This window comes from Oncorhynchus keta, chromosome 25, assembly GCF_023373465.1.
Source record: "Oncorhynchus keta strain PuntledgeMale-10-30-2019 chromosome 25, Oket_V2, whole genome shotgun sequence".
NCBI lineage: Eukaryota > Metazoa > Chordata > Actinopteri > Salmoniformes > Salmonidae > Oncorhynchus > Oncorhynchus keta.
The window spans coordinates 11,054,504-11,076,794 of record NC_068445.1 but is presented as its reverse complement, the minus strand read 5'-3'; the positions used below and the strand labels follow the sequence as shown (position 1 = coordinate 11,076,794).

Here is a 22,291-nt window from a genome sequence, read left to right as displayed (position 1 = left end):
ACATAACGTTTTGCATTGTTGCCAAAATGTTCAATTTTGGTTTCATCTGACCAGAGCACCTTCTTCCACATGTTTGGTGTGTCTCCCAGGTGGCTTGTGGCAAACTTTAAACAACACTTTTTATGGATATCTTTAAGAAATGGCTTTCTTCTTGCCACTCTTCCATAAAGGCCAGATTTGTGCAATATACGACTGATTGTTGTCCTATGGACAGAGTCTCCCACCTCAGCTGTAGATCTCTGCAGTTCATCCAGAGTGATCATGGGCCTCTTAGCTGCATCTCTGATCAGTCTTCTCCTTGAATGAGCTGAAAGTTTAGAGGGACGGCCAGGTCTTGGTAGATTTGCAGTGGTCTGACACTCCTTCCATTTCAATATTATCGCTTGCACAGTGCACCTTGGGATGTTTAAAGCTTGGGAAATCTTTTTGTATCCAAATCCGGCTTTAAACTTCTTCACAACAGTATCTCGGACCTGCCTGGTGTGTTCCTTGTTCTTCATGATGCTCTCTGCGCTTTTAACGGACCTCTGAGACTATCACAGTGCAGGTGCATTTATACGGAGACTTGATTACACACAGGTGGATTGTATTTATCATCATTAGTCATTTAGGTCAACATTGGATCATTCAGAGATCCTCACTGAACTTCTGGAGAGAGTTTGCTGCACTGAAAGTAAAGGGGCTGAATAATTTTGCACGCCCAATTTTTCAGTTTTTGAATTGTTAAAAAGGTTTGAAATATCCAATAAATGTCGTTCCACTTCATGATTGTGTCCCACTTGTTGTTGATTCTTCACAAAAAAATACAGTTTTATATCTTTATGTTTGAAGCCTGAAATGTGGCAAAAGGTCGCAAAGTTCAAGGGGGCCAAATACTTTCGCAAGGCACTGTACCAATACCAAGGCAAAGGGTGGCTACTTTGAAGAATCTCAAATATAATATACATTTTGAGTTGTTTAAAACTTATTTTGGTTACTACATGATTCCATGTGTTATTTCATAGTTGAGGTCTTCACTATTATTCTACAATGTAGAAAATAGTAAAAATAATGCAAAAGAGTGGGTGAGCCAAACTTTTGGTACTATATACAAATCTTCATTAAAAATAAAAAAGTTTGGCCTTATTGCTATTCGCCAATACAAAAACGCATTGATATAACAAATTCACTTCATGGGGAGGACTCTGTTGTTCCAAGAAATAAAGGGAAAGGGGAGTTTGTTCGGAAGTGTTTGTCCTATATCTGAGAGATAAGAAAGATCAGGAAACATTTGTAAAAAATATTTTACAATTATTCAACCTCTTATTTTTGGCACTATACAGTCTCCATATATACACTTCCGTTAATTTTGTCAACTGGTACCGGGGGACCTTCAGACGAGTCCTGAGGCCTGTGGTCGTCCTAAAGCAAAACGTGAGAGTCTCACCTTTGCATAGAGGGGTCATAATAGTTTGTACAGTAGGTCAAACCCTTTAGACACTACAGAGGACTTTGTGAGAAGACTGATCATGGTTTGACCAACACCGCTCTAGCTCTGTCACAGATGCAGTGGATTGAGACTCATCCAATACAACAAAAAGATATCGGTAGCTTTAATTGACTGATTTTCTGGGAGTTATTTTATTATGGGGATTATATTTCCACTGGGGTGCGGACATTGACCTTAGGGGGTTCATTAACTCCGAAACCACACTGCTTTCAACATACTCGTCTTCCTCATTTATTCAAGCGTTTCCTTTATTTTGTCAGTCACCTGTACATAGGACATAAGCAACATGGGAATGATTCATAAATGCAGCCTATGCATTGTAAATGTAGTATACAGTATAGGCATTGTAGGTGGACATGGGCACTACGGTGAGACCATAAAAAAAAACTACCGTAACCATGGATACAGTAATCACAATGGCTTACAGTTCAGTGGACTGTTTCCTTGGCGGCTCCTCCTGCCCGGCTGGAGGGACATTGAAGGCTACGTATGGACACCAATTAGTGTTCAGACACACCAGTCTCTCCAGCGAGGCCGAGTTGACTATATCAAAGCCTGTCTGGCCTCCAAATGTGCTGGGCTTCCAGTACTCAGGGGAACAGATGGGGTTACCCAGAAGGCCTTTCAGGGAGAACGGAGCCCCCATCTCCACCATGCTCTCACCAAATATGGCATTGGGGCGTGTCTTCTCCAGCATGATGGCGGGGTAGAACTCCAGCGCATCGATGTCACCATAGAGCTCCTCCAGCTCCCTGGCTATCTCCTCCTCACCTGGAGGACAATATAAAATATCATTATTGTCCCAGAAGGGCAATTCGGTTGCAGCAAACTACACAGATAGGGCACATTTAAAGTAAATGAATACAAATACAATATAACATATTTCTATATATGCTCATGGGAAATTACACGGTGACAGAGTGATGCTGAGACTGATTTGTTACTTTAAAATGTATGCCAAGCAAAACTAATCGTTGCAAAGTTAAACAAGCCATACAACTCGATGCACAAGGAGGACTTAATTTCCACTGAACATTTTATAAGGAGACATTTACTTGCAGAACAGTGCAGATACAAAGTTTGGTAACAGAATGAGTGCACAATTCGTCATTCTGGTTTGTTTAACTTTGCAAACCATACAACTCAATGCACAAGAAGAGCACAGATGCAAAGTTTGGTTACAGAATGACGCAGTCATTTGGTTACCAAACTTAGCATCTGCACGGTTCTTCAAGTAAATGTGTTTTTATAAAATGTTCAGTGGAAATGGTTAAGTCCTCCTTGTGCATCGAGTTCTATGGCTTGTTCAACTTTGCAACGATTAGTTTTGCTTGGCATACATTTTAAAGTAACAAATCAGTCTCAGCATCACTCTGTCATCGTGTAATTTCCCATGAGCATATATAGAAATATGTGGTCTTAAATGTTTTTTTTTTTTAAAGTGATGTGTAACAGACGTTAAGCTGCTTTGCATAGAAGCCTTTTGTGGTGCCGGCATTTCCAATCTCTAAAATATATGTGGTCTTACCAGTGAAGTCAGAGAAAGATGTGTAGGGCTTCAGGTTGAACCTCTTCCTGTACTCGTTGAAGGGTTGGAGACGCAGAGTCCTGGACTCTTCAATAACCCCCTCGGCCACATTGGTCACCACTGGGTGGATGTTCCGACCTCCTCCTATCTGAGAAACAGGATTAAAATCAGACAGACCCCATTGTAGGCAATGGTGTACACTACACTAAGGGCTCGATTCAATCTGCTTAGTGGAAATTCAGCTTTACATTGTGATTGTAATTTAAAAAAGGCAATATTCCCGCTTTATCAGAGACTGCATTCCGATAAATGCTCCTTATGTCGGCTCAATCAGAAATTACCTTTACGTTTCTATCACGGAATCTGTAACGATTCAGCTTTCCGGATTGAATAGAGCCCTACATCTGAAAGGATCAAACAGGCACCCCCCTGTATAAATATAGGATGCATATGAGAACAAAATGGAAAAAAAGTCATTCAAATAAATGAATGACCCACCTATGAAGGGCCCGAAATGTGTTACTCCATATACACCTAGGCACCTATTACCATACCACGTTCAAAGGCATTTGAATATTTTGTCTTGCCTATTCACCCTCAATGGCACACATACACAGATAGCATGTTTCTACTCGATAATACTGCATAGATAGCTGCTGCTCTGCTGACAAAGATTGATATCAATAAGCCACAGAGAAACATATTTACAGACGACAGATAGCATCTTGTTTAAGCATTCTGTCATGATCTATCACAGCTTCTAATCAACAGAAAACCGCTCTGTAGTTGATTCTGTAGATACGGAACGCACAGCACTAACAAGTTTGCAGGGCTGTGGTGACAGTTACAACATGTGCTATTTTACTGCACACGATTATGGACTTCACACCAAGTAGTGTCAAATTTACAATCAGGCTACTCAATCTTGCCTTATTTGCCCTGTCCCAACCTCACCCTCCCTTTCTCCATCTCTTACACAACGTCTGCCTTGCTCAAAATAAGAAGTACCAGAACACACAAATCAGTCCAATGTGTCCATTTGAATTCAAGTCACTCACCAGGTGACGTGGAGAGGATCTGTGTCTGCACCACGTACTCCCACTACTGGTGTCCCCCAGGGCTCGGTTCTAGGCCCTATCTCGCTATACACCAAGTCACTCGGCTGCGTCATATCCTCACATGGTCTCGCTTATCATTGCTATGTGGATGACACTCAACTACTTTTCTCCTTTTCCCCCTTCTGACACTCAGGTGGCGACACGCATCTCCGTGTGCCTGGCAGATACCTTAGCTTCGATGACAGCTTACCAACTCAAGCTCAACCGCAACAAGACGGAGCTACTCTTCCTCCCGGGAAAGGCCTGTCCGCTCCAAGACCTCGCCATCACGGTTGACAACTCCACGGTGTCCCCCTACCAGTGTGTAAACTACCTTGGCATGACCCTTGACAACCCCCTGTCGTTTGCTGCAAATATCAAAGCAGTGACTCGCTCCTGCAGGTTCATGCTCTACAACATCCATAGAGTTCTCCCAAGTCACCTCGCTCATCCACACACTCCACTGGCTCACTACAAGACCATGGTAATTACCTATGGAGCAGTAAGAGAAACTGACTCTCCCAACATTCAGGCTCTGCTTAATCCCTTCACCCCGACCTGAGTTCTCCCTTCTGCTAGGTCTGGGCTCTTGGCCCTCCCACCCCTACGGCAGAGCAGCTCCCGCTCAGCCCAGTCTAAGCACTTCTCTGTCCTGGCACCCCAATGGTGGAACCAGCTTCCTTTCCTCTGAAGCTTGGACACCAGAGTCCCTTGCCCATCTTCTGAAAACATCTGAAACCCTACATCTTCAAAGAGAATCTTAAATCATCCCACAGCAACACCACCACCTCCTCACCCCCCCAAAAAAGACTTGTGTGAACTAACACTCGCACTTGACTCCTTTCCCCTTACAAGCTCTGACTTTGCTGATAGTACGTATATTTTTCCTCAATAAAGTAGCTATGACTGTGATATGCGTTTGTCCCACCTAGCTATCTTAAGATAGTTTTTTGTAATTTTTGCAGACAAAGATTTTAAAATCAGGAAGTGATTTCAAATAAATAGCTTCTCCTTGTCAGTTTATTGAGAACTCTTAGAAAATAAGTGCCATATTGGCATTGACACCAACCGACTTATGTATGGTATGACAACATTATGGAGACCAGGGTTTACCATTACAACACTGCATATGAAATCCCGTGGTCACCACACACACACACCATACCTGTCCAGCACACTGGCGGGAGAAAGCGTCCACCAGTTTCTCCACCCCGTAGTGTGTGACGATGGAGGTGTTGAAGATGAACTGGGAGTAGGGCACCACGTCTCCGTCTATGTGGAAGCTGTCTGGCATCAGGGGGTGCCAGTGGTACAGCTGTTTGAACTCCACAGCGATGCGGTTCCTGTACTGGAACGTGGACTTGAAGAGCAGGACTGGGTCAAACTTCAGATCCAACAGGTAGCCACTCAGGTGCTGCACGTACTCCTCGATCACTATCCGGATGGTCTCACCTGGAATATAAACTAAATATAGATCTACACCCAAGAAAATACATTTTGGGGAGAATCTACTGGAGAAGTGTGTTGATTCTTATTGCCCCCAACTATTCACACAACCAAGCAGGGACAGCTCTAATATTTTGGGGGCCCTAAGCGAGATTTGGTTGGGGACCTCCTGAAGGTCAGGGGCTCTGGACACTTGTCCTACGTGACCGGTCGGTATTCGGCCATGATAACTACAAGTTTAGATAGCTGGGAATAATAACATGACAATCTAAAAATTGTTAGCTGAAATGGCTAATTGAGTGACTGTCAATGACTGACAAAACAAGAGAAAAATTGCTGATGCACAAGCAAATGTCGAACTTGCACCTACTATTCTAACTCGCAACAGTAAGTTGAGACCCCGCTAGGGGGCCCTAAGCAACCCAGCACATGAAAACATTTCCTAGAAATGTATATTCTGCCTAAAGCACTTGAGTGTCTAAAATGGGCAATCTCTGGTGGTATGAAAGGCTAGAGAGAGATCCCTGTCCAGTCAAGTATGTACTTACCTATTACGATGAGCCTGGCGGTCTGGAAGAGCTGCTCGTCCCCCCAGGTGGGGTGCTCTGCCTTCAGGATGTCACAGACGCGGTTGTGTTCTCTCAGCCACAGGGTGGCATACATGGTGAGGCCTGGCAACAGCCCAAACACCTCCTGCCCGATGGCCATACGCTGCCCCACGGGAGTCTCTTGAGGGTATCTCATATTCACCTCCGCCTCAGCCACCGTAGGAGGGTACACCTCACCTTTAACCACCTGGAAGAGAAGATAGTATTATCCCTTAAGAGCTTTACTGATCCATTAGCACAATGTAGTAACTTGTGAGCATAATGGAATAATGGAAAAACTTATGTGGGGTCCCCTTTGGGTTTTTGTGGAAAAGCGATGTCAAAAGGTCTTGAGCAGTGGAAAAAAGGGTCATGACCCCAACATTTTGGAAACACTAGTGTAAATAATGATTATCTGAACTCCACCCATACAGTGCCGTCAGAAAGAATTCAGAACACTAGACTTTTCATAATCCTCAATCTTCACACAATACCCCATAATGACAAAGCGAAAATAGGTTTAGAAAGGTTTGCAAATGTATTAAGACACTTTGCTATGAGACTCGAAATTGAGCTCAAGTGCATCCTGTTTCCAGTGATCATCCTTGAGATGTTTTTGTAACTTGGAGTACACCTGTGGTAAATTCTACTGATTGGACAGACACACACCTGTCTATATAAGCTCCCACAATTGACAGTGCATGTAGGAGCAAAAACCAAGCCATGAGGTCGTAGGAATTGTCTGTAGAGTTCCGAGACAGGATTGCACCGAGGTAGAGATCTGGGGAAGGGTACCAAAACATTTCTGCAGCATTGAAGGACACCAAGAACACAGGGGCCTCCTCTATTCTCAAATGGAAGAAGTTTGGAACAAACCAAGACTCTGTCCGGGCGGCCAGCTCTAGGAAAACTGAGCAATCAGGGGAGAAGGGTATTGGTCAGGGAGGTGACCAAGAACCTGATGGTCACTGACAGAGCTCCTCTATAGTAGAGTTGCCAGGCGGAAGCCACTCCTCAGAAAAAGGCACATGACAGCCCGCTTGAGAGTTTGCCAAAAAGCAAGTTTCTCTTGTCTGATGAAACCAAGATTGAACTCTTTGGCCTGACTGCCAAGCGTCACATCTGGAGGAAACCTGGCACCATCCCTGCAGTGAAGCGTGGTCATCATGCTTTAGGGATGTTTTTCAGCAGCAGGGACTGGGAGACTAGTCAGGATTGAAGCAAAGCTGAATGGAGCAATGTACAGAGAGATCCTTGATGAAAACCTGCTCCAGAGCACTCAGGACAGCAGACTGGGGCGAAGGTTCACCTTCCAACAGGACAACAACCCCAGGCACACAGCCAAGACAACGCAGGAGTGTCTTTGGGACAAGTCTCTGAATGTCTTTGAGTGGCCCAGCCAGAGCTCGGACTTGAACCCGATCAAACATCACTGGAACGACCTGAAAATAGATTTGCAGCAACGTTTCCCATCCAACCTGACAGATCTTGAGAGGATCTGCAGAGAAGAATGGGAGAAACTCCCCAAATACAGGTGTGCCAAGCTTGTAGCATCATACCAAAGAAGACTCAAGGCTGTAATTACTGCCAAAGGTGCTTCAACAAAGTACTTAGTTATTAAGGGTCTGAATACTTATGTAAATGTGATATTTCCAATTTTATTATTTAAAAAAATAATTTAAAAAAATAGCAAACAAATAGCAAATATAGCACATTTCTAAAAATAAAAAAACTTGATTTGTCATTATGGGGTATTGTGTGTAGAGTGATGAGGAAAAAACTATTTAAATCAATTTTAGAATAAGGCTGGAAACTGGAAAAAGTCAAGGGTGTCTGAATACTTTAAGGCACTGTAAATAACCAACAGTTGCTCAGTCATCTCATCCTGAGTTTCACATGCATCCCACTGCCAAAAGAGACAATCAATGGGCTTCTTACAACACAACCTCTCCCTGACTCTGAACCAACACCTTTGCCAAAAACAGATACCATTCCCTAACGTCCTTCTTTGGAGTCAAATTCAGCTTATTCAACAGATAAAGAAAATGGGCCTCATGGGTGTACTTCTTTTATCCTGACACGAGTCAGGATTTCTGGTCACTCAAATGATCCACTAACTGGCACCTGGTCGCTGAACAATGACTATGCTGTTACCTGCTACCTCTGTGCGGTGGTGGGAGAAGTACTCAATTGTCATACTTGTGTAAAAGTAAAGATACTTTTAGACTTCCTTACTTGCCGACTTTCACTTTTACCTTAATAGAAAGTGACTAAAGTATCTGGTTTTATATATACTTAAGTATTAAAAGCAAATGTAATTCCAAACAATATACTGAGTATAAAAATTTAAAGTATAAACCATGTCACAGTCCTTACATTAAGCAAACCAGAGGACACAATTTTCTGGATATTTTAAGTTATGGATAGTCTCCAATACTCAGACTTAATTAACAAACTAAGCATTTGTGTTTAGTGAGTCCACCAGATCAGCAGCCTGGATGTAAAATACTAAATGTAAATCCGTGACACCAAAATTAGTATAATATGTTATATTTGGTATGGTTACATATGACAGATGGTTACTTAATGCAACGTGAACGTCTAGCAAACAAAAGTTTGCGAGTTCGAATCTCAGACAACTTTAACATTTTTGCAACTTTCAACAACTTTGCTACTCTGCAATTACTTAGCATGTTAGCTATCCCTTCCACTAACCCTTTAAACGCTCTCATTTGTAACATACTGTACATTTAGAAAATTGGTAACATAATACGAATTGCGATTCGTAACCTATTATAACGAAATAAGTGATAAACATTAATGATTTGGAAATGTGAACTTCACATTTCCAAATCGTGGCTTGTTTGTATGACATCATAGCAGTATTTATTATAATCCTCAACTTTGAGTCCTCAATTTACAGAACCCCCCTCCCCCAGAGAACAAAAAACATGCAAAAGCTGCCCAATTAACGGGAGGGAAAGAGGCATATTCTTGTCGCACGAGGTGCTCAAGTTCAGAATGGCAGTCAGTCAAAATCCATACAGAGCTGTGAAGCGCAGAGCCAGACCTCTGATGTCATGTAACTGTACAGCCACTGCGTTCCTATGTTGGTGTTTATCCGTGCCCAAATCTGCCATTTTAAACCTGTATATAGAAGAGCAAATCCGTTTTGAGATTTTTCTTTAAATGCAATTTATGTTGATTCCACCTTTTTTTGGATATATTTAACCACATTGGTATGAAAAGGGTTGGAAAGGGTTAAAAGTGTAAAGGGTTGAAAGCACATGGACCTCAGAGTGGACCTCAGAGTGGTACCGTGTCTACAGTAACATTCCAGTGGAGACGTGTCCATGCTTTCTCATAGCCGGGGCGGAGTTATGCATTCCTCCACATACCTGATATTTCATCTTTCCGTCTTTAAGAAGCCGGAGGTTCAGTTGACGCACCAGATTATCTCCGTAGACATTGCCGGCATCCACCTGGTTAGAGATTAATAACATGAGATTAACATGAAATATGAGATTTAAAAAAAAAAGAAATTCACAGTCGTGAGACAGGATGCATGCAAGAGACATAGATGAATATGACTCCCATGTATCTCGCAGAGCCTGCAAGATTATATTGCGGCTGTTGGAATAGTATGGAGAGAAAAAAAAGTATGGAAAAAGTATTGTAAAATTGCTCCGGATAAGAGCATCTGCTAAAATGACTAAAAAGGTAAAGGAAAAAGTTCTAAGGATTGGAGTTGTCCACCTCTTCCTAACACCTAAATACATCACTTACCGGTCATCCTCCCCTAAACATAATAGAATAAATACAATCATTCTATCAAATTGAATAATATACAGTGCATTCAGAAAGTATTCAGACACCTTGACTTTTTCTACATTGTGTTACGTTACAGCCTTATTCTAAAATGGATTTAAAAAATATATAAATTCTTAATCTACACACAATATCACAATTACATAAGTATTCAGACCCTTCACTCAGTACTTTGTTGAAGCCCCTTTGGCAGCAATTACAGCCTCAAGTCTTCTTGGGTATGACGCTACAAGCTTGGCACACTTGTATTTGGGGAATTTCTCCCATTCTTCTCTGCAGATCCTCTCAAACTCTGTCCGGATGGATGGCGAGCGTCGCTGCACAGCTATTTAAGTCAGAGCTCTGGCTGACCCACTCACGGACATTCAGAGAATTGTCCTGAAGTCACCCCTGTGTTGTCTTGGCTGTGTGCTTAGGGTCGTTGTCCTGTTGGAAGGTGAACAGTCACCCCAGTCTGAGGTCCTGAGTGCTCTGGAGCAGGTTATCATCAAGGATCTCTCTGCACTTTGCTCCGTTCATCTTTCGCTCAATCATGACTAGTCTCCCAGTCCCTGCTGCCGAAAAACATCCCCACAGCATGATGCTGCCACCACGCTTCACCATAGGGATGGTGCCAGGTTTCCTCCAGTTGTGACGCTTGGCACTAATCTTGTTTCTCATGGTCTGAGTCCTTTAGGTGCCTTTTGGCAATCTCCAAGCAGGCTGTCATGTGCCTTTTACTGAGGAGTGGCTTCCGTCTGGCCACTCTACCATAAATGCCTGATTGGTGGAGTGCTGCAGAGATGGTTGTCCTGGAAGGTTCTCTCATCTCCACAGAAGAACTCTGGAGCCCTGTCAGAGTGACCATCGGGTTCTTGGTCACCTCCCTGCCCAAAGCTCTTCTCCCCCGATTGCTCAGTTTGGCCAGCTCTAGGAAGCGTCTTGGTGGTTCCAAACTTCTTCCATTTAAGAATGGAGGGCACTGGGACCTTCAATGCTGCAAAACAAATGTGGTAGCCTTCCCCAGATCTGTGCCTTGACACAATTCTGTCTCGGGGGCTCTACGGACAAACCTTCGACCTCATGGCTTGGTTTTTGCACTGACATGTACTGTGAACTGTGGGAATTTATATAAACAGGTGTGCCCCTTTCCAAGTCCAATCAATTGAATTTACCGCAGGTGGACTCCAATCAAGTTGTAGAAACATCAAGGATGATCAATGGAAATAGGATGCACCTGAGCTCAATTTCAAGTCTCATAGCAAAGGTTCTGAATACTTATGTGAATAAGGTGTTGGAATCGGCTGAATTTTGAACATTGAGATATTAAATAAATGATAGAGACGAAGCCTTGAATAGAAAGAATCTGTAGCAACTCAGAAGGCTTTGGAATGTGTTTGATGGAGGAGAGGAGAGCGATGTGTTGATATAGGGAAGACAGAAGGATATCTGTGGATTAGGTGAAGGAGCGGTTGAGGTCAGGAGGTGAGGGGTGAGGTCAGTTCCCTTTAAGGGAGTAATCAGGGTTTGTCATCCTGTTACCCTCTTTATTAGCTTCCTGTGGAGCCATAAACTGTAAGGAGGACGAGTGTCTTAAGTAGGATGTATATAACTGAAGAAAGAAATGTTTTGCTGTCCGATTACAGCTGTACAGAACCTTTGGGAATGATTAAACTTGGTTTACTCTGAAAAATAAGAATGTAACAGACAGCGCTGTGAGCAGGGTTCACCACGACTTAGAGTCAAGCCATGGAGTCCAGATTAGAGGAGCAGAGCTGACAACAAGCAAAAGGTAGGCCAAGTTCCTATATCTGTTTCCAATCATTTTGACATCTTGGCGAGATGAGAATCGTTGGCTGAACTAATTATTATTATTATATAGAGATAGCAGAATTTAATAAAGCCATGAAGGCGCTAAAAGAAGAGTACGAGCATTCTGCCAATTCGCCTGGAATATGGGAAAAGTTTAGCAAATTAGATCCAAATCGGACAACATTTTTCGTGCAGACGGAGAATTCAAATCAAATAAAGAATTCAGGGAGGCAATTATGACCTGGCACAAGGACCTAAAACCAGAATCAAAAGCGCAAGATACCAGCGTTTTGATGTCAGCATTCTAGCAACCGAAAATGCATAACGACAAACCCATAAAGTGGAACACCAGTACTTTACTACAGAAGAACTGGGAGTGTGTTGAAAAAAACATTGAGCGTTTGCTTTGATGACGGGGTTGAACGCTGTGATCAAAACGGTAACTACGGGGGTAGATTTGATTTGAGACGATGTTTTGAGAGTGGAATATGACTCCGCTCACCTCGCAGACGTGCGAGGGGTTAATAAGGCCAGAGAGAAAATCACTAACTATGGTTTCAATGGCCAGGATAAAACTAAGAACCGTAGCGGAAAAAAAACTAAGCGTAAGGAGATAGTCCCACATCTAAAACAGGAAGCTTTCGGGTATTGGAAGAATGAGTGTAAGGTGATACTGGAACCTAGTGCATTAGCAGGAAATGCAGATATACAAGAGTTTGCATCTTTTTCAAAAGAGCAACAACTACTCGTTTTGAAGTTAGCAAGAATGTAAATTTCACATAGCGGTGTATAATTCCGTTCGATCAATAGTGGTTCATAGATATGATGTTTTTTTATGTGAAAGGAGACGTAGGTCACATCAACTTTCTAATAGATACAGGCGCTCAAATATCACTAATTCAATACGATGAAAAAAATGCTAAATTTGCTACATGGATAAGTATCACGTTCGGCGGGGTAACATGGGCAAAATCTAAGGAGATACAACAATACCCATGTCATTACATGGCTACGGGTATAGAACCGATTTTGGGAATCGTTAGACTCGGTGGAGAGATACTATTGCCGTGTTGTGGGATTTATTGGAAGCAGTCTTTTCAATTCAGTTCAAATGGGTATGAAGGAGAATTAAATGTTTTGAAGAGGTATTTAAATGGTTTCCGGAGATTATTATTATATCTGTAGGGAGTTAAAGAGTTGTAATTCTAAATAGTTCATTTTTGATTTAACATATATTTTTTTTAAATCACGTGTTGGAAAGGGGTAAATGACCAGTTCCATGAGGTCCTGGTCTTCGGGGTACTTATACAGTGGTACTGTGTTCAGGCTGCATATAGAAAGGGAAATATATGTTAATAAGGGATGCCAGTAACTTCCAATGGAGGGTGAAATATGTATTGCCATCTTCATGATCTGGTAACCATCCTAAAGGTCGCCAATAGAATAAAGGGAGCAGGGACTCATTTAGAAAATGTTTATTTGTATTTTTTTTAGCAGGAACACTGTTATGCTTTTTGACATTTGCCTTCGAGATGGTATAAAGGAAAGGTTAATGTCATAATTCGTCATATATTCAATGTTTGTCTAATTTACTGAAACAGAAATGTAATGAACTTAACTGTTGTTATGATCTGTGTTTTTTTTTTTTTTTTTAGGTTTTCATGGAAGGTGATCGTCAGATCGTGTTTCAATGCATTGTAGAAATCATTTGACCATAGACGGTGTGTGTCAACCTCACGACCCTGCCTAAACGGCTGAAGAAAACGCGACGAAGGCGTGCTATAAGAGACAGTGACTTTTACCGCTCCTATCTGAGTCCGAGCCATAAAACAGGACCGGGTTGCTGAGAGCGCGTGTGGAGTGAGCGTAGAGAGAGAGAAGCTCAGCTGAGAGACTCGTGTACGTGGGAGAAACTGAAGTAACTATTTGGATATTAAAAATCGGGACATTATCAAGGGCCATGAAATGTGACAGGCAAAAGTGACATGTGCCGTTGGGAAAATGAAGTGTAAACGATATCCGAAGAAGACACGCTAGAATGATAAGTGGCGAAGGAAGGAAGGGTTGGGGGGTGGGGGTATACGCCCTGCTAACTATTTAAACTGAAAATGCATTGAGATCCTGATCTTTCTTTACCAGGCCACTCATGACAGGAAAACAGGGGGAAAAGGGGGGGGCTGTAATGAGAAGAGTTATGGCCGGCAATAAAAGGTGCTTTATAAATGTGTTCTAACAGGGATGTATTGTGGGGAGTTGATCAACTGGAATTTGAGCCTTAGTCTCAAAGTAAGCACTGAGGTCAGTCATTCTACATTCAGGTTGGATAAGTTCTATAATGTTTTCGTTGTGATTGGAATACTGAGAGAGAGAATGGATCAAGCACGATGAGGGGCAGGCCACTGCTAAAAGGGTTTGAAGAAACTTCTCTAAGTGTCATCGTGAGGGGAGGTCATTTGTGTGGGAGACTCACTGGATGACAGCTTGGGACAGCCATGAAAGTTGGTTTTTGTTTTACCCTCTATTCAGAGTTGATATGTTACGTCGCATCAACGAGTGGTGCAAAGTCATTAAAACTTGTACTTTGTTTCTCTTTTCTTTTCAAGTTAATATGTTTTGGGGTTTTGTGGAACATGAGGGTGTTTCATTGTTCCAGAGGAGGGAAGGATGTAGATTGACTAAATTGATTTGAGAATGTGTTGGTAGGTTTGTAAATGTAGAAAATGCATTTGGAGTATAGTGTGTTGTGAGTTAGACGTAATGATAGAGGAGTATCATTCCCAGAGACTGAATATTGTTACAGGAGATAGCTGCTCTCCTTCTATGAGCTAACTGTACACAATATGGGGATTTAATTGAACGTTACACATACCCAGATCATGGTGAAAGTAGAAGAGACAGTGTTGTTATATCAGACACCATTTTCAACTTTCAGTAATGAGTTTGTCACAGAAGGCATAACACTTAAAAGAATAGCTACAGATCCCTGTATACAGGAGGCCACATCGCCAGAAGGACTAGCTACAGATCCCTGTATACAGGAGGCCACATCGCCAGAAGGACTAGCTACAGATCCCTGTATACAGGAGGCCACATCGCCAGAAGGACTAGCTACAGATCCCTGTATACAGGAGGCCACATCGCCAGAAGGACTAGCTACAGATCCCTGTATACAGGAGGCCATATCGCCAGAAGGACTAGCTACAGATCCCTGTATACAGGAGGCCACATCGCCAGAAGGACTAGCTACAGATCCCTGTATACAGGAGGACACATCGCCAGAAGGACTAGCTACAGATCCCTGTATACAGGAGGCCACATCGCCAGAAGGACTAGCTACAGATCCCTGTATACAGGAGGCCACATCGCCAGAAGGGAAGTTTGCTGTGATAATAGCAGCACATCTCCTGCAGAGTGTGATTAAGAAACATGTGACTCAGAGTTTTGTACGGTTGGAAACTCTTCCAACGCCACTAATCTCGCCCCCATTTCTGACAGCTAATAAACACTAGACATACCTCCCAGTAGATTGGGACCGAACCACAGTAAATGGTACATGTCAGAAGGTGGCTGCTTATCAACAGTTGGGGCCCAAAGTTTACACTGTAACAAAGGTGTTTACAAACGGGTGGTGGGGGGGGGGCCTTGGGATGAGAGATGTGTACCTAACTTGAGCACAGGGATGTATCATCCGCAGGTACCAACTGTAGCAGAATACAGGAGGTCAGTGGAGCTGTTGGTGACGAGAGACCAAGGGATATAATGAGAAACAGGTAGGGGGTATCTGAAAGTTCAGTCCTAGACTTATCAGTAAAACACGAAGACAATAGGAGAGCAGGAGACAAATTACAGGCAATAGCTAGTCTCACAGCAGTCCCTGTAGGGACAGTAACAGAAAAAGCAGTAGCAGAAGCGTAGAATGCTATATTGATAGCATGGAATTGGACAACTGCGCAAATTAGGGGTATTGTGAGACTATAGTCACGGGCCACGTTGGAAGTAGCTATGGTTACATTTGTAGCATTGTTGGGATATCAGTTTATGACGACTCATGTCACATGGATTGGTTACTGGTAACTGGGGGACCGATGGGAGGACAGGGGATGATGTTATTCAAATATCACAAATGATGTTGTCAGGAAATAACCCATGTGTTGCAGTGTGCATATCCTCAGGTGGAACCAAGATATAACCAAGGGCACGGGCTGAATTCTGGAGATTGAGTGTACATCAAGAGACACCAGGGGGGTGTTGGAACAGCATTGACTTGAGAGACACACTACTTTGAACAGTACCTGCAGTGGTTAAGATCGTCATGGCTCTCCTGGGTGGGGGGGGGGCATAGTTCTCATGTGAGGTCCAACAGCATAATGGGTGAGTGAAGACACCATGACACAGGAAGCGGAGTGAGAGAGAGAGACTAGATTCCACTGTAATATATACAGATGGGTTGGGTCTGGGAACCACTAAAAACATAGTTGGTTTGGGGTTTAGCTGCTTTATGGGTTAATGCATCATGATAGAGGATAGAGGGGTAATTGTACTGTGAACAAAATGTTGAAGGCATTGATGTGAAAGCAGATACAGTGCCGAGTTCCCTCAAATCCAAATCAAATTTAATTTTTCACATACACATGGTTAGCAGATGTTAATGCGAGTGTAGCGAAATGCTTATGCTTCTAGTTCCGACAATGCAGTAATAACCAACGAGTAATCTAGCTAACAATTCCAAAACTACTACCTTATACACACAAGTGTAAAGGGATAAAGAATATGTACATAAAGATATATGAATGAGTAATGGTACAGAGCAGCATGGGCAAGATGCAGTAGATGGTATCGAGTACAGTATATACATATGAGATGAGTATGTAAACAAAGTGGCATAGTTTAAAGTGGCTAGTGATACATGTATTACATAAAGATGCAGTAGATGATATAGAGTACAGTATATACGTATACATATGAGATAAATAATGTAGGGTATGTAAACATTATATTAAGTAGCATTGTTTAAAGTGGCTAGTGATATATTTGACATCAATTCCCATCAATTCCCATTATTAAAGTGGCTGGAGTTGAGTCAGTGTGTTGGCAGCAGCCACTCAATGTTAGTGGTGGCTGTTTAACAGTCTGATGGCCTTGAGATAGAGGATGTAACGTGGATTAGGGATATGCACTTGCGCATCAGGTGTTTGTGCCAATCAGGTGAAATGGAGAAGATGGGGAACAAAGTGAAAATGACATGGGAACACTTCTCGGAACCTGGGGCCTAAAGGGGAAGACTGGGTGAAAGCATGAGGAAGCTTTTTAGAGCTTCCCTTTTTGTGGAACCCAGCAGGAAATTTTCTTGGAGGGATAGAGTCAGGTGAAGAGACAGTGGGAATTGTCATGGTTTCAGACTTTGGTTTTCATGCATATATAAATATGTATATCACATTGTTAATACTGTTATGTTTTATGGTTTTTTGTTTCAGTTTTTGTTTTTTATAAATTTGCTAATTTTTCTAAAAACCTATTTTGGCTTCGTCATTATGGGGTATTGTGTATAGATTGATCATTTATTTAATCAATTTTAGAATAAGGCAGGAACAAAATGTGGAAAAGGTCAAGGGGTCTGAATACTTTCCGAATGCACTGTATAACATAGTGTACAGTACAGGGAGTGCCAAGTAACTCACCCCATGCCCCAGAGCCCTGGTAAAGCCCAAGCCCATACTGTTTCGGGTCTTGAAGAACTGATGGGTGAAGTGCTGAGCGAAGAAAGCAAACATTAGGTTGGTTCCCCTTGGATCCCGCCTGAATTGCCTCCTCAGAAGAAACTTCTCCACCACCAGCTTTGGGTCTGGGAGGACAGACTTTCCTGGAGAAAAGAGAGGAACGAAAGTATGTTAGCTATGCATGTTGCAGTTGGGAAGATTTATTTCACTGGGTAATCTCCAGTAAAGTATTTGTGGGATGCCTTCATCCTATTTTCTAATAGGAACTTTGGATGCCCTCCATCTCACCTTTGGTACCCATAGGGGTGGGGCAGTCTTCTGGCACAGGGGGTAGGATACGGGTGTAATAGGAAACATTGGAGTAGGACTCCCAGCTGAGGTATCCATACTTGGAGTTGAAGGTAGGAGGACTCGGAATAAGGTTGGATCTGACTTTTGGGAGGGAGAAAACATAATTGTTAGACACATTGATCATTATAGCCCTAAGGTTTTACTGAAAATGCAATAACAATGTTAGGAGGAACCCATGGGATAGGTGTGTGTGTGTGGTTGTACTATCCTTGTGGGGACCAGAAGTCCTCACAAGCAGTGGAGGCTCCTCAGAGGAGGACCATCCTCCTCAGTGAATTTAAAAATATTTGTCGGATGTCGGCTCAAGCAGAAATGACCTTTAAAAAGGGCAATGCCGTCTAGTGCCACGCACTATAACACACCATGGGTTGAATCCCATATAAAACGAAGAAACGTTCAGTTAAAGAAACACGCAGACTGAAAAATATGATTTAATTCATTTGAAGTGTAGCTTGATTTGGAAAGCCTCAAGCAAACATTTGAGGGATGAAAGTATCAATGTGATGTAATTGAAAAGCAATTCACATTATAGTACATAATATCAAAAAAACTATACTTTAACTTTGTCTTTCACATGCAAAGCAAAATAAACCTGTGGGCTCGATCATTATTATTTGACACACAAGTCAGGTTTTGCATTTTAGCCAGGGGTTGGAACCAAAATTATTTTCCAAAATGTTTTTCATTTTGTTCCAGTGTTCCGACCAGCAAAATAAAGTTCTGAACCGGTTCGAACAAAACAATAAAAAATAAATATATAAATATATATAAATATATATATATCAAAATTAAATTACTTCACCAATCAGTCTGGATAGAGCAGCTTGCTATGGTGGCGGCAAGCTATAATAGTTCTGTCAGGCGCAAGATGCGACTGAAATTAAAACTGTCTGCAGTTCTAGCGAGTTAGATGGAAGAACTCAGAGAATGGTGATGACACCATGGGTCAATGTGTGTTATCCAAATATTTTCATGGGGAGAACATAACAGAGAAACCATGAAGCAAATGGAAACAAGTTGTAAGCAAACTATCCAATGAGTGCATTGGTAGGGAAGGGAAACTCTTCTCTTGAAGTAACACCATAAGAGTAGATATGAATATGTACAGTACGGGTCTGAGTAGTGATAATGGGATGAGGATTCAATTCTAGAAGCACTTTGGAGAGCATTTTTGCATTTTCAGCACAATGGATCCATGCATACATTTCTATCATCATAGCATGTTTCACCTGGATGTAAAGCACTGTACACCTTATGGTACTAAGTTAGCCCTTCCACCACTTATACACAGCGCCCACTATAGCAACCATTTTGTGCCAGAATGCTCATGGCTGCATTGAATGTCAGGCGACTAACCTGTGAGCACCACCCTCATGAGCCAGTCCCGCATGAAGGTCCTGTTGATGAGGTTCCACAGCCAGTGGAAGTGTGTGAGGATGTAGTGGACCACGTCAGGGCTCGGCTTCAGCTGTTGGTGGACTCTCGTCCAGAACTCAGCTAAAACACAGAGAGAGAAGACAAACAGCACACTGTAATAAAAAATATTAAAAATCTAGTCATTTCAACTAATCATTATTAAGTAACTGGTTCCACAGCCTTTTTATTTTAGATTACTCAACTTTTCAGTCAAAGTGTTACCCGAACTTAAAATGTATAGTTGGCCCAAACATAGCTCCAACTTGAGAAAACTTAGGCAAAAATGCAGTCAACTTAAAATGTGTTTGCTCAACTTGTCTCATATATGTTCATTCAACTAGAAAGTATTATTTGGGCAGCTTCACTAAACTAAACACACGGTGCTTTTCGGTCACACACTGTGCTTTTTCTTTTCATCTTGTTACAAATCCTTCGGCACATGAGGAAAGGATAACAATGTTTTGATAAACTAGAGAGGAAAATTGAAACTATATCTTGAATCAGAAGATTGTAGAAGCAATACACTTAACTTACGGATAGTGCAATTCTGTCCATAGAAGCCGGTACGAGTGCAGTCACATTCATAGCGGTCAATGCCAAACCTGACACACACACCCCAGTTCTGACAGGGGTAATAGCAACAGGGATTCACTGCAAATTATAAAACATACACATGTCAATTAAAGTATAGTTTAGGCACTGAGCTTTTCCTGACCATGTGACCTTACCAGGAATAGCAGAGTTGTTCCTAGTAGCGTACATACTTTTTCCTGATCAGCACAGTGCCTCATTGTCATAAATTTGCCAGCTACAGTAGACTGCCAAGACACAATAGAGGGTGTCCATTTGTCCAATGTCTCTCTAGCTTGGGTGCCAGCCTGAAAACTGTGCTTATAGCATCAGTGGAACAATAATCTCAGGCTGGAACTTGATGTGTTGCTCCCTTTCGTTTGATGAGGTAGGGAAGACATTTATTACAGTAACTACGTGACATTATCTGACGAGGACACTGACCGTAACCACAGCTTAATTACCTCGGAGCATGGTATCTTAGTCGGGTACAAATCAAAACACAAGGTGTGTGCACAACCTAACCTACTTTTGTCACACACATCTCCCACTGGCAGCAATGCAAAATTGCATTTACAGTAGGTTAAATGATCTCAAATTAAGATTTGGCCTAGAATAAACTAGCAAACTAGGAAAGAAGAGGGTTAGAACTACTGGGAGTCTGACTGGGGTCAGAGGGCTGTGGTAACGTCTGCTGCCATGAGACAAGCAAGATGCCAACTCTCACATCCTTGGCCCTGCCATCTCTATCATGTTACGGCTTCCTGTCCTTCCCTCACAGACAGACACACATCCACTGAGATGATCATAAATAGCATTTATCATTTTCAAAATGAAGAGTGGATGTATGAATGGCAGTAGTTCAGCAAACCCTTCCTAATTGAGCAGGATTCTTCAGTCATGTCCTTTAGATAACTGGAGTCTTTCAGTCTCTTTCTGCCAAGAGGAAACTCTGTCTTCATGATAGGAGACAAAACCCTATACTGTGCTAGTAGTCAACGCATTCAACTGACAGCACAGATATTGGCGTGAATATTTACAATATACATTTGTATTAACACCATGGTGTCCCCCCACAGCCCTTTAAAATGACCAAATAATGGAAGTTAAAGATATGTACAATTAGGGCTGTCAATTAATTTGTACAAATAAATTGCATGATCCTTCTTGCTTATTTTAAACTAGCTTCCTCCACTTGCAAATACGTTTACTTGTGTCATCCGTGTTGCAATACAAACAAATATGTTTGGATGCCTGTTCATTGGAGCTTCATATTGTAATGAAACAGCAGGTCTCTAACCCTCAACCTTCGAGCCCGAGGTCCGGCGCGCTGTGCCGGACCTCGTGCGGCAGAGTCGATATCCGCACTTATAAACCCAGGGTCGTTACACTATTAATTAAACTTTGGAAAATGTAAAAGACACCAAGTGCTCTTTCGAGATGTTTTGGATATTCATTTCAGCAGTTTTAAATAACTGTATACATCTCATATAATCCAGTTGATAGAATTTCAACATATTGATACTAGATAATAATGACACTATAGTTCAGGGATGGGCAACGTTGATGGGGTTGGGGACACAAAAGTGGCTATAAGGTCTGTGTACCCATATCCATAAAGGATTCCCGAGCCTTTAGTCAGAGTCAGCCATTCCACCTGTTGCCCATCGCTGCAAGTTGCCCGCCCCTGCTATAGGTTTTAAAATACTAAACACCTACCAACAGTACTGACGTCTTCCACCTCCTCCCCGCGACATGTTGGTAACATTTGCAGCAGGATACATGCCCAGACGCATACGACGCACTCTTAAAACACAATTATTAACGTGAATGAATGATCAAACCTAAAATGTGAAGGTTTGGTGCCATTGGTAAAAACAAAAAAAATAATTGTCAAGAACTCACCTCTCATTGTAAGATTTACTGCATAAGCACCTTCAGCGGGAGCGTCTTCCCAATACAGCAGTGCAAAAATAATATATGCTGCACTCATGAAGAAATACTCATAACCAATACGATGTATTTCCTTCCTGGAAGCTGTTTAGATACAATCTAAAAACAAGTCCACACAGAATTGCATACGTGAAAGTTCATTTCGGTAGGGGCGAAAAAAATGGTAAGCAACCTCCCCATCTCCTGGTTCACTTCTATACAACACATGGGACTGCTTCATCTTCTTCTTCTTTGGGATTGGGTTTGCGGATCGCATCCAACTTTGAGGTGTTTACACCGCCAGCTACTGTACTGGAGTGTGAGGCCAGTCACAGCCTACCTAAATTACTTTCCGGTAATACAGAATTGGGGAAAAGGACAATTAGCCTGCCAACTATTAGCCCTGACAACAACAACAAAAAACACCCCTCCATTACCCCCATTTAATAACCCTTCTAATTCTTCTCAAGGCGAACGGTCTGGGAAGACAGAATCACATTGGACTTGATGCAGTTGCGCATATAAGGAAGAGGCAAAGG

The 22,291-nt window shown here is 42.2% G+C and overlaps 1 protein-coding gene across 1 annotated transcript; it reads right to left on the bottom strand.

Annotated features, from left to right (window-relative positions):
• Positions 1–1,594: 1,594 nt before the first annotated feature.
• Positions 1,595–21,987, bottom strand: LOC118358159 (prostaglandin G/H synthase 1-like). Its single transcript, XM_035735658.2, has 11 exons — positions 21,726–21,987; positions 21,540–21,626; positions 19,785–19,901; positions 19,191–19,331; positions 17,772–17,915; positions 17,445–17,626; positions 9,546–9,629; positions 6,109–6,355; positions 5,280–5,566; positions 3,018–3,165; positions 1,595–2,260 (listed from the first exon to the last, which is right to left on the bottom strand). Exons 1-11 carry the CDS (start codon positions 21,811–21,813, stop codon positions 1,911–1,913), a joined length of 1,875 nt encoding a protein of 624 aa, XP_035591551.1. The 5' UTR covers positions 21,814–21,987; the 3' UTR covers positions 1,595–1,910.
• Positions 21,988–22,291: the final 304 nt, after the last annotated feature.

Excerpts from the sequence above, each read along its gene's own strand:
- LOC118358159 (XM_035735658.2), bottom strand. The coding sequence starts at position 21,813 with ATGAGTGCAGCATATATTATTTTTGCACTGCTGTATTGGGAAGACGCT. Across the intron at positions 17,627-17,771 it reads CACCCCTATGGGTACCAAAG|GAAAGTCTGTCCTCCCAGAC; the intron begins GTGAGATGGAGG and ends TCTTTTCTCCAG. Across the intron at positions 6,356-9,545 it reads ACGGAAAGATGAAATATCAG|GTGGTTAAAGGTGAGGTGTA; the intron begins GTATGTGGAGGA and ends CTTCTCTTCCAG.